The sequence below is a fragment of the Miscanthus floridulus genome, chromosome 17 (genome assembly GCF_019320115.1).
Source record: "Miscanthus floridulus cultivar M001 chromosome 17, ASM1932011v1, whole genome shotgun sequence".
NCBI classification, from domain to species: domain Eukaryota; kingdom Viridiplantae; phylum Streptophyta; class Magnoliopsida; order Poales; family Poaceae; genus Miscanthus; species Miscanthus floridulus.
In genome coordinates, this window is record NC_089596.1 from 55,608,236 (window position 1) to 55,621,612 (window position 13,377).

Sequence of the window (13,377 nt, forward strand, 5' to 3'; positions counted from 1 at the left end):
GAGGCGCGCGCGGTGCATGGGGAAGCGGAGGGGATAGCGGCCGTCTGCCCGCGGCCGCGGCCACCGGTGCGCCACCGCATCAGGAGAGGAGAGAGAGAGAAGCGCGGGGGAGGGGATACCCGCCGCCGTGGCTGCGGCCATGGTGGGAACCTGGTCGCGCCGGTGCGCTGCCACGTCGGAGGGTGGCCAACGTAATGGCCCAGCCGTTTCGCCGCCGCACGGGGAGAGAGGGAGAGAGACGGCGGCACTGGCACGGGCGGCGCGGGGAGGGCCGGCGAGCGGAGAGAGAGCGCACAGGATCGAGAGGCCCGATCTGGATCTTAATCTGGAAGCGACGAGCAGTCGGTGGAGCAGGATATTTTTGTTGCTGTTGACCTGAAGGAGGGCGACATGTGGAGCAACAGTAAACAACTGGAAGAGTAATTCTGAACGGTAAAACTGAGATCAAACGGCGCAAAATTTTTCTGTTAACGTGGACGGCCTGAACGGCGTCCGAAGCAAACTGGCTTAATAATAGTAGATCACGGCTCACTCATGTTTTGCTGAACTAACTTGCATTACTCAGAATAATATATTCTTGGCATAATATGCATATATATTATACAAACTGGCCCAATCAGAAAATGCACGAAAAGCAATTTAAACCTAAGCCACTAACCTAATTAATGGCATCGCATGAAACTATAGGGGGCATGCATGGTCCAAGTTGGCTATAATTAAAGAAGATTATTCTCATCTATTTGTGAGTGGCCTTTGCAGTTTGCCATAACCACTAGACATATTCCCTCTGTCTTTTTATGTGTCGTTACCGATATTTGTGCTGGTCAATCTTAGTTTGACTAGGTCTGTAGAAAATATTATCAACATTTGTATCTCCAAGTAAGATTATTATGAAAATAGATTCAATGATCTATCTAATGATACTAATTACGTACTATAAGTAGATTATTTTGTCAAAGTTAAATCCCTTTGACTCTTCAAAAAACGAGAACCAGATAAAAAGGGACTGGGGGAGTATGCTAGTGGCCATAACTACAAGACAATCAGGTAATGGCACCTATGCCATGTCTGCCGACCTACCTGATTAGAATTTCTATTCTAAGAGCATCTCCAAGAGTACCTAATAATTTATTCCCAAAAATATGATGTTTTCCAACTCTCAAAGAAGTATTGGGAGGAATAAATAAGACTATCTCCAACAGTTTCCAATAATTCACTCGTAAAATATAGAAGACAATTTTACATCAAGAATCCTATATTATTTCTAAATTATCCCAACCACTTTTATATGTTCTTTATGTCTTGTACATTTGCATCAGGAACCATTTTCTACTCTTTATTCTTTTTCTGCCCTTCATCTTTAAATTGGCCAAAGAATACGCGCTCAGATCGGGAGGGGATACACGCGACCTGAGGTCCGCGCATCTTTACGCGCAAGTGGGATTTTTTTTTCAAGTGCCAAAAGATTGGGAGGTGGTATTGAGAGTTGTTGGAGATGGATTTTTTCTTATCCTGCCAAAAATCGTGAATTGGGACAGTGTTTTGGGTACTTTTGGAGATGCTACCGCACAGAATAAGCTGTGTACTGTCTTCCTATGGTACAGACCAGGACCTTCGTTTTTTATTCGTTTAATGGAATATTTCTCTTTTTTTGAAAAAAAAAGGACCACATAGGCTATTGGGAAAAAAATGATGGCCTTGATTTGATCCCCATGTGATCGAATGGGCCAGGTGGTTTGTGCTAACCAGCTACTAGCAACTAGCATCAGACAGCATAAAGGTATGCTGATTGCGTTAATATTCGGGGATGCATAAATAATGGCATACAGAGCCAGTATGCTATAAGAACCAAACAGTGATCAAACCTATGATAAAATTATTTGCAGCATCACATCCATCCATCGGTTTGATAACTTCATAGCATACCATGTCAACTGGGAGCTGTTGATATCTTGGTAGAACAGAAGTCCACGACACAAACTTATTCGGCGTCTATTGCTTTCCATAAAGAATAATAAAAATTCAAGAGCAGTACGTATAACAATATGATACAAGGCCTTAGAACGGCCCTTCCACCTCTACCTAGCATGAAGCACAAGAGCATAAAGATTCAAGAGATAGATAGATATGCAAGAGAGTTTAATATTAACTATAGGTACATCTCTTATAAAAAAACTATAGGTACATCTGTGTTCGTTTAGCGAAAAATTCATATGTACTACTGCTCAAAGAGAAAGAGTTCTGAGAATTTTTATTCAAAACACAAACATAAGCGTTCGTATTCACACAGTTTGTGGTATGCGTGCGTATGACGGATTTGATTGGTGGTCTTGTGTGCGGCTGTGCCGTATATTTGGGGGAAAAAAAAGATGAACACTTGAGACTGACGCCAGACTTAGTAGCAGCCACGGATATATGAGACCACTTTAACAATTGTAGATCTTTTATTTTCTACATACTTAGTAGTTCGAGAAGTTTAACTTAAAAGAGTTAAAAACTGTCAAGTAGATTTTTTATTTTCTACATACTTAGTAGTTTTGAGAATTTTTTTTCTACAACACAAACATAGTTTACAGCCTCAGCCTCAGCCACAGTCATAGCCACTGCGTTGCAAAAAGTGCAGCCAAGCAAACTTTTTAGCTTTTCTAGATACATTATTTTTACTATTTATTTAGATATAGTGTATATCTAAGTAAATAGTGAAATATATGTATCTGTGAAAACCTTTTGTAATTTAGAACGGATGGAGTTCTACTCAACTGGTCCTAAACGAGTGAGTGCTTCTATTTGCAATGAAAATTGCTCCGGTCCTTGCTACTGCTAATGGCACACATGCCATGGCTGCTGGGTGCCGGCCTTACCTGAGAGCTACAAAGGGCTCTGCACGTACAAGAGACCTGGTTATCTGAGAGGAGGATGTGGTGGCATTGTAGCATGAGTTTTTGGGAGAAAAATGGGAGAAAACCTGCAGTGCACTGTACAGTAAAAATAAATGGGATTGGGGCTCATGTACCAATTGATTAAGGTTAATAACTGGTAGCATAATTAGTCTAACGACCACAAAAAATTATATACTCGGTCTATTGAAAAAAAGTACTCCCTCCGTCCCTTATTAATTGTTGTTCATGCTTCCCAAAAATATAACTTTAACTAGATTTATATAAAAAAAATTAATATTCATGGTATATATTTAATATTGTTAGATAGATCATTGAATCTATTTTTATAATAAATTTATTTAAAGATACAAATATTGCTAATGTTTTCTATAAATTTAGTCCTACTTACAACACACAAACCAACAACAACAAATATTTAGAGGAAGAGGAAGTATATATCATGGCCTTGATTTGATTGATTCCTTGGGAGTTGGGATGGGAATGGACCAGCATCCTGTTCGGGAGGCCGTAAACGATCGTGGATTATTTACTGCTGGCTGGTTTGGTGTAAGAGAAAAACACTGTTCCCGGCTGAAAATTTACGATCGTTTACGAGCAAGCGAACAGGCCAGGTGGTTTGAGCCAGCTAGCATCAAACTATAAGGTTTCGTTGCATTAATATTGAGTAGTAGTACATAAATGCACTTCCTCTTTCTCTACAAGGACAATCATAAATGCACTTCCTCTTTAGATAGCCTTAGACTTTTATGTCGATAACTGTGATAACAGGTTTTATCCAGATAAAACTCTATAAAACTCTCTATCTCTCTTCATAATTAAGTTGCTAACAGAGTAAATTTGCTAATGTTTCACTGCATTAAATGAGAACAAAACTCCTTTGAAGCTCTATTGAGACTAGGCTAAGAATTTGTTTTACTACACTTAATCCACCGGAAACAAATGGATTGGAGTGCCGCAGTCAAACAAGTCTTAAGAAAGTCATGTTGCATTTTTCCTAAAAATCCTCATTCTAACCTGTACAGTAGACATCATCAACTGGGGGGCCATGAGCACTCCTTTGCATGGTTAGCGAACCAATCCTTGGATGGGCGGCCAGTAAAAATGGCGCCAACCAAACCGTGCATGCAGGTTAACAACGAGAATTTGAAAAAAATTACGCAGTCCCAACTCTGGACTATAAGATAGGAGTACTGCCAAGTCATGTAGACAACATAACAAACGCCATATTTCAAATTGATAGCTTTTTCAAAATATATTTTGTTCAATCACATCACGTATCTTCTACCTCCTATCATCCACCTATTACATCTCTTTCTATTTTAGTTCTCATGTACACATGGTTTCTTATATAAGAAACCATTTTCTTCTATCTCTTCCTTAATTCTAATACCACATCACTAATTTGTTTATATGACACCGTAATTAATATCCATAGAATCATCCTAGTTTCTAGGATGGCATTGCCCTCACACAGACGGACACCTATTTCATTTTACCTTCCCACTAATTATAATGATTAGAGTGACTTCTAGTTTTTGGAGATGGAGCGAGTAGTTGTGGCCAAGAACCTATACTCAGAGCATCTCCAGCGCCTCACCAATAATGCATCCCCAATATGATAGTATTGGTGACCGCCAATACTACTTTTTTAAACTATTGGACGAGTTGTTGTAGCAGATCACCAATATATTAACCCCAATATACACTGGTCTGCCTGTAACTTCTCCCCACATCTCTGTACTGTTTGGCTGCACGCCCTCTTGTTCCTATCCACCACTGCCCCTGTGATTCCTTCTGCATGGGCAACCTCTACTGCGACCTCCTTATCTGCACTGCCCCGCGACTTCCTCTTCGAGACCTCTACTGCCACCTCCTTCCCCGCTCTGACCCCCACAACCTCCTTCCCCGCTCCGCTCCCGCAGCCTCCCTATGGGGACCTCCACCGCGACCTTATTCCCTATTCCGGGCCCGTGATCTCCTTCCCCGACACATGAAACTCATTTCATCCCATAAAACATTTATCTTATCTCTCTTCGTTAATACTATGCCACGTCAACTTATTTAGTGCTCATGAAACTCTATGAAGCCCCATTGAGACTGGCCTAACGAAAATACTGAATTTTACATTCAAATATATATAGACACAATCCACATCCAGCGTGTCATAGTAGAAATTATTTGCAGCATCACATCCATCCGTCGCTTTGATATCTTCCTAGCGCTCAGGTCCCACAATTGGGGGTTGAGCGGTTGATATCTTCGTAGCGCTGAAGTCCACGACAATTGTTTTAATTTGCACAGAGAAAGTTTTTTTTATTAAAAGTTCAAGAGCATTATATCAAGATGACATAAGGCCTGACTTAAACTAGAATAGCACCCATGACATGGCTTTTTATAACAAAAAAAAAATAGGTATTATTGTCAGCTGAGGCCTGGTTTAGATTACAAGTTTTTTCACTCTCTCTCCATCACATCAAATCTTTGGACACATGCATGGAGTATTAAATATAGATAAAAAAATAACTAATTACACAGTTTGATTGTAAATTACGAGACAAATCTTTTGAGCCTAGTTAGGCCATGATTAGATAATAATTGTCAAATACAAACAAAAGTGCTACAGTGCTAAATACTGATTCCTAACCTCAATCTAAAAAGGCCTGAGGTGATCACGTCCTGCGTCCTGCCTCCTGTGCTTTCAAATTAATAGTTCTGTCGGATCAACACGATTTGATTGCCCTATCAATTAATTTGACGTATATGCGTTCGTACGACAGATGTGATTGGTGGTCTTGTGTGCGACAAAATTGAAAAAGCAGATTGCAACACATCGTCAGAGTGAAGCAAGACTCAGTGGCAACCACGGATACGTTTGACTTTGATGTATGAGAGCAGTTTAACATCGCTAACAACAATTCATTGCATTGTAGTTTCCTGAACCGCGCCGCACTGATCACGGACGGTGACACCATAGCTGCCGCGGACGGGTCGACGGTGATCCGGCCGAGGCGTGTGTGCACGGTGCAGCAAGTGGAGGACCTGAAGACGGTGCTCCGCATCCTGCCGCTCTGGAGCGCCGCCATCTTTCTAAGCGTGGCCATCGGCGTGCAGATCAACTTCACCATCCTGCAGGCACTCGTCATGGACCGCGCTGTGGGCCGCTTCGTCATACCGGCGGGCTCCATGATCGTTGGCACCCTCATCGCCGTCGTGGTCTCCCTCGGCCTCCTTGACCGTGTCCTCCTCCCTCTGTGGCGGCGCCTCGTAAGGCACGACCCGACACCACTGCAGCGCATCGGCGGGGGCCACGTGATCACCGTCGTCAGCATGGCCGCGTCCGCCGTCATCGAGCGCCGGCACGTGGCCACCGTGCACGCGCGCGGCGATGAGGGCAACCCAGCGTGGGTGTCGCCGCTGTCGGCCATGTGGCTGCTCCTGCCGTTTGCTCTGTCAGGGTTCGGTGAGGCTCTGCACTTCCCCGGGCAGGTGACGTTGTACCAGGAGTTTCCCCCTTCGCTCAAGAACACGGCCACAGGCATGGTAGCCATGATCGTCGCGCTCGGGTTCTACCTTAGCACGGCGCTCATCGGCATCGTCCGGCGCGCCACGGCGTGGCTGCCGGACAACATGAATGCGTCCAGGCTGGAGAACCTCTACTGGCTGCTCGCCGTCCTGGTGTCTCTCAACTTCGGCTACTACATGTTGTGTGCCAGGTTGTACAAGTACCAGAACGTCGGCAAGAAAGTAACTGAAGTCTGAAGATGCTATGCTAGGATGAGGGCCATCAGGTGGTGACTTGACACTCGCGCTGCATTCTGGCCAATTTGTGCATGCTGTGTGTTGTGCGATCATGTACTGAACAAATTTTAAATGTGTCTGCTATGAAGAATAAGATTCTGCTGTATGAGAGAATCTGTATAATAGCTTCATCAGAATTGAATGGTCGATCGTCATCATATATACCTGCCAATGGAATATGCGAGCCGGTCAACCCTTATCAACTCTGGAGAGTCGTCATTTCAGACTAACTGATGAGGAAACTCGTTTTTCTGCCCGAGAAAAACAAAGCAAAAGAAATGTAAGGAACAATAGCTCATTTCAATGTACTCTCCAGACAAGTCTATATATCAGCAAACTTTTCTCAAAGGCAGTCGAAAACTCCCAGAGTTGATCAATTATCAAACAGAACAATAGCTCATTTCAATGTAGTACTAGTACTCCGTAGAAGACAAGCCGTAACGTTCATGGCAACTTCCCTAACACTAAATAGTCAAAAATAGAATAAGAACAAGAACAATCAGCAAACATTTTTGCACAAGGTCTGTCACAACTGTAATCAAGCAGAAAACACACTTGGTTGTACTAAATACAGAAATAAACAATTCCATTCCCAAACTAGAGACTACAGCTCATAGCTAATATCTGTGTATGCAGTTAGATTTGATCACAGAGCTGAAGATCCTACTAATTCTACAGTAAAACTTAACAGAAGACTACAGTCGTATTCCGCCTAGTTCAGGGTCAAGTGGAAACAGCTAGAGCTTCCGTGGCCCCTGTTTACAATGGGAAGATCCATAAAAGGATTGTGAAACAATGCCAAGTTTGTGTCCTCATGAGTTAGTGAAATGATGGTTGCAAGGAAAAGAGTAAACACACACAAACATGGGATAATCTTGAACATGGCAAATAGCCAATTTTCTCCATCAGGCATCAGTCCATGAGCAGGCCAATTGCCTTGCTCGTTCCTAACCCTAGGTCTGCAATAAAAGATTGCAAAACAGTGCAGCTCATCAATTGTGGCCTCTGGATTGTTCATTTTCAGTTATGAATATGGACAATATTGAACTGTTCCATTCAATTTCTTTCACATTCTTGTGTTACCATTCACAAATGATGATGAAACATGGCTTCAATGACAAACTACTGGTGAAAACACAGGATGGAGCAGAAACCATACAAGCCCAGCTTACATGTGACTGAGAACTAGTGCCACAATTGCAGTTGGAATGTGGGTTTCCTAAGAAATTATTTTCTCAGTGATATGTCTTATCTTTTGCCAATTTGGGTGCCCTTTGGTCCGACAGCTATCTGTAAGAGAGCGGTTGCATTGAGAAAGTACAAGCGTCTTGAGGAAGCGGGGTAGTTGCGGCAGTGACTCAATATTTGGGCACTCCTGGATGTTCAGTTCCTTCAGTGATTCCAGATGGTCCAAGTTATCTGGCAAAGAGGTCCAACTGCAGCCTGTAACTGTGAGCCTAAAGATATGAACGAAAAGCTTACCAATCTTGAAGGGAATACATGAACCATTGCAATCCCAGAACATAAGATATTGCAAGTGAGAAACATCTGTGCTGTTCAAATCTCGAGTGTCCTGTTCTCCTGACAACCAACGTGGGTATCTCCGACCATCATAGTTTCTGATGCAAAGTGACGTGATCTGGGATGGTGGACGGAGTGCCTCAAGTACCTCCTCTTGAAGTTCTGGGGGGCATCTCTGATGGTGTTTCCATTCTGACACGTTCACAGGTGTCACAGGAGAAAAGAATACCTTCCTCATTTCCTCTATTGCGCTTTGCTTCCTTCTGGAGATTTCATCAATACCGCTCCACTGCAGTGTCAGCTCTGTTAAATGTACCTTGTCAGCTAGCCTGGCTTGAAGAGCTTCCTCCTTGCTATGAACATTTTCGAGGCATTCAATAAACAGCTTGCCGCGAAGGTTGTTTAGGTGTTCCAGCTGCTGTATTTCATATCCCATCTCATTTTTAACATAGAAGGGATAAAGAGATTGGAGTGATGTCAACCTCCCTATGTTAGGAAAGTTCAAGCCATACCACGTGAGCATGTGCCGCAAATTGATAAGGTTGGACATTTTTTCCTCGGAAGAACAGTGCAAAAGGGTGTTAGGTGGCACAGAGAGCACCTGGAGATGGTAAAGCTTGGTAACTTCGGTTGGCAAAGTCATGTCGCAGGGAGGGGGTGTAGAAATACCAAGGTACCACAGATGTCTTAGTTCACCTATGCATGCTGGGATCCTTCCCAACCATTGGACGTCCAACTGCACCACCCGCAGCTTCTTTAGACGCATGAGCACACACTTAAAATCATCTTGACTGATCTTCTTGACAGAATAACACATTATTAGAGTGCTCAAGTTTCACAACTCCAGAATTTGCTCTGGGAATGCTTCTTCATTGTAGGACTCAATGCAAAGATGCCGGACATATTTAGGAATCTGTCCTATGACACCTCTGTTAATTCTAACACAATCGCTGCCGGCAACAGACTCTGCTAAGTCATGCAACAAATCATGAACTGTGAAGTACTCTCCGGAATCAATATCCGAACTAGTTTTCCTTTTTAGTTGAAGAAATGCACATGAATGCAAGTCATGGAAGTAGTCCTGGCCCACGTCTTCTACATCCTCCTGCTCTCTTGCATTGATTGCCTTAACAAAGCCCTGTGCAATCCACATATGAACTAGTGTATCTCGTTCCAACTCATATCTTCTGGGAAAAATATTGCAGTACTCAAACATCGCCTGACATCCACATCAAGTTGCTGATAGCTCCACCACAGAGCTCCCTTTGTCTTATTCAATAAGTCTAGTTTCGCGGCTGTTTCCCAAAAACTGATATCTGGGTTTCTCCAAAGCTGCCCGGCCACTGTTACTGCTGCAATAGGTGATCTGTGTAGCTTTTTAGCAATCTTTCGCCCAATTGGTATGTATTTTTTATCCTAAAAAATTGTACTGTCTAGTGCATAATGCATGAACATTGAGAAGTATTGTTCCTCATCCAAATCAGACATTGAAATAAGGTTGTTAGCACCTAAAGCTGCCTCTTTATTTCGGGCAGTCCCCAGGATTCTGCTTCCTCTCTTCCCAACATTGAAGGGAGAAAGTATCTCCTCCAGGTCCTGGTGATTCTCATCGTTGACCCAAAGATCATCCAGTACCAATAAGAAACGTGTGCCGCTCACTTTATCGACCAACTTTGCTTGCAGAGCTTTACAACCACTAATATCAGAGTGCCGATCTTCAGTGATAGCCTCAAGCATATCATGAAGTATATCATTCACTCTGAAAGTCTCAGAAACATGAATGAGCATGATTGGGTTGAAATATTTCTCTTTATTTTCATTTTCATGGTCACAAACATATTGTGCCAGTGTAGTCTTTCCAGACCCTGCAATGCCATGTATGCAAATCACAGAATAACATTTACTGCTACTAGTGCCTGGTGCGTGATCATCTGGTTCCTCACGAAGCATACTCTGTATCATACGACGCTCCCTATCACGACCAAACACTTTCCGTGTAGTACTTGATGTAATGCTTCTCCTGTTCATGTTGCCAATATCATTCCATCCACTACTGCTTTGTTGCTTCAACAGAGGACATTTCCGTGCATCGGTGACAACATTTTCTAGCCCCTTTATTCTTTTCCTCAAGTGCCATCTGGCAATAGTAGGCATGAAAGAATCTACAGCAATGCCATCCTCCTGCAAGAAGCAAGTCTCAACTGATTATAAAAAGTACATGCTCAACTCGTACACTATAATGAGTATTGTCACTGATTAAAAATATAAGTGGTTCTAGCAATGTGTGCAACCCAATTTATTTTTCAGTTAGAATACCAAATCCCTTTATGTGTCTACGGGTTCATTTATAGAACTGCATCTCTCTGATGCAGCAAGTACGTTCCCACTAAGTAACAAATGAAGCTAAAGCTTGTTGCTTCCGTCTCTATTTCTGACACCTTTCTGTTATCTGTGTATTAAGTTATGGCCTATGTCACGGTAAGCTATCTGTCATGATCGGCAAGACATACGCCAGAAGGAGACACCCGAATAAAGCAACAGGCTAATTATTTAGTGAGGGGCATAAGCCCAGCCATTTATAGATTCGGTTTTGATGAATAGCCAGGTTCATGGGCCAAGCCCATTAGCAATTGTAAACCCCCTTATATATATGAGGGAGAACAGCAATGAGAAGGCAAGCAAGTTTAGGGTTTAACCCTTATCTCTTCCCCCTCTCTTCTCTCCCTGCCGCCTCTCTCCTTCTCCCCTGCGCGCAACTCCACCGCCCGCACAGCAGCCAGCCGCTGCTGCCCAGCCCTTGCCAGCCCGCCGTCTCCCAGCCAGCCCGGTCGCCGCCCAGTAAGCCACAGCCGACTGCCCGCCGACTCCAGCCGGCCATCAGGCAGCTCACGCCGGCCCTCAGACGCCCAGATAGGCCTCTGCCGGTTATTCTGCCGCACCGGAGATTAAACGCGTGACACTATCTGTCAGGTGTTGGCAGAGAAGCTAAAGCTTGGATGCTGTAAATGTTGAATCTTTTGATCCTGAGAGTAATGCTAACGCACTGGAACCGCTGTTGTAAATCATGTTCCCGCTTCCTCTTAATGCAAAATGGGCCACTATGGGTCTGTTCAAGAAAAATGCTAACGCACTGGGGGTTTCTTCTGCTGGAACTCTAAGTAATAAATGAAGCTTGCACTTTTGCTGGCAAGAAGACACAGTAGTGCTTTTATGATGATGAACTCTACTCAATTTAATCAGAGATAAACAAAAGTCAAGATTACCATATCACAAACTACATAATCTCTTGTATAGCACTAAAACATACAAACTTGATTTCCGTAGTGGAGTACTGCCTTCTTGTATAGCGCTAAAACATAGTCTGAATTGAGACCTCGCAAGAAAATGGATTTATCCAGAACAAAGGGAGAACTAGAAAATACATTGTTGCTAAAATTCTTGTAGCTGGAACTCGGCATGAGAGTCAGGTGATACCTGGTAACATGTGCTGCCAACAATGGCGTAGTAGGACCAGTCCCGGCATGAACAGGCAATCTCAATTACATTGGTGGACCAGGTGAGTATGGACTTATACCAGCAATGGAGCCTCCTCATGAAGGAAACTGAGGGCACGCGAGAAACTGGCAGCAACACGGCTGATCTGTGTAGGGTGGCCTGCATGCATCGCACAGTTGGGTACAAGCTCAGCGCCAAAAATTGTAAAGCAGCTCGGGTGGTGCGCAAGCATCGCCCCAACCAACTCCCCTTGCAAACAGGTAACACAAGCCCTGATGGCGTTGGAGAGGCACTGGAACAACCAATTCAGCCAGCTGCGGCATTGTGGCTCAGAATCACCGTCACCTATGATGTTCTTCTCGATTTGGTAATAATCGATGAGATCCAGAATGTCTTCTCCTTGGTACAAGGCTGACTTCACATCCTTGGCCAGTAAGTCGAGTGTGCTCACAGCAGATCTTTCTTTTCTCGCTTTTCTCTGCATCCTCTGCTCCTCTATGTCCCTCAGCACCTGCTTCATTTCTGCGATAGTGTGAATCTCCAGCTCGCGAAGCTTTCACGAGGCATCAAAGCCGATGTTGGAAAGGATCTTGTTCAGGAGCAAGTTGATGATGGGCGACAGGTACCAACCAAATACGGTTATGACCCACCCCGCCGCTGCAATCCTCCATGAATTTGCCATGGAGGTTTTCCAAAAGGTGGGTGAGGGGAGGGGGATGGATCTGTAAGGTTCTTGGTCTTCTTGGAAGCACAAAACTAAACTGGAGGACTATTCAACGCAATTCCTGCCAAATAAAAAATCGTCGCTGAGGACCGTGAGTTAAATAAGGCCACGACAGCGACCCGAGTAAGGATTGTTCTAGAAAACAACAAGAAAAAGATACTTGGCCTTATTTCCCCAATTCCCTCTATCCTAGTATCCTACCCCAAGTCCGACCAAACAGGTAGAAATAAAAATTTCAGACATATATAAACTAAAAAATATGCAAAATATTACTCACACTCACAGGTCAGTAGGTCACACTGGATGAACACCAGGATAACAAAGCCGAGTTGGTGGCAGACAGGCAGGCAGCAGCAGCTCAGGCTCCCATGGATGCTGTCAGATTCCATCTTTCACCTCCACCCTCGATCCTTCAGGATGTCGGAATCAATCCACGCACTGGCATCGCAGTCCACACCGCCTGCTGGAACTTCTGGCCGTGCTAACTTGCCGGTGACCGGGGAGATTCTTCGATTCGCTGCGCCGCCGCATCCCACGTACCGGTCCCGGGGCTTCGACAAATGGCAATCCTCGTAATTTTTCTTTTATTTTCTTTTCTACTAATACAATTCTAAAAAAAAGTGTCACGTTTCAAATTTGATCGATTATAAATAAAAAAATATAAATATTTATAATATGAAATAAATATTATTAGATTTGTTAGAGTATTTATTTCCTACTTTTACATGCCGCCTCCTCCAGGCTAGCCTGGCCCTTTGGGCTACCCTGTATCCTCTATTTATATGTAACTCTTTTGTAATCTCATCATTAAGTGAATCTAAGCCTGTTGGCATTTCTCTATCATGGTATCAGACTAATCATGTCTTGGGCCTTTCACCTCCCGCCCCCCGTCCCCTCGGCCGCCGCGCCTCGCCTTGACGGCTGCAGTGCCAATGGCCC

At 43.8% G+C, this 13,377-nt stretch overlaps 1 protein-coding gene and 1 pseudogene across 1 annotated transcript; one reads left to right on the forward strand and one right to left on the reverse strand.

Moving 5' to 3' along the window:
• Nucleotides 1-5,789: 5,789 nt before the first annotated feature.
• On the forward strand, nucleotides 5,790-6,804 carry LOC136518328 (protein NRT1/ PTR FAMILY 2.7-like; the record flags this gene model as incomplete). Its single annotated transcript, XM_066511977.1, has 1 exon — nucleotides 5,790-6,804. A coding segment is annotated over one exon (870 nt), but the record flags the coding sequence as incomplete, so codon positions are not given.
• A 427-nt stretch (nucleotides 6,805-7,231) lies between these two features.
• On the reverse strand, nucleotides 7,232-12,994 carry LOC136516396 (disease resistance protein RGA2-like; annotated as a pseudogene).
• Between the last annotated feature and the right edge of the window lie 383 nt (nucleotides 12,995-13,377).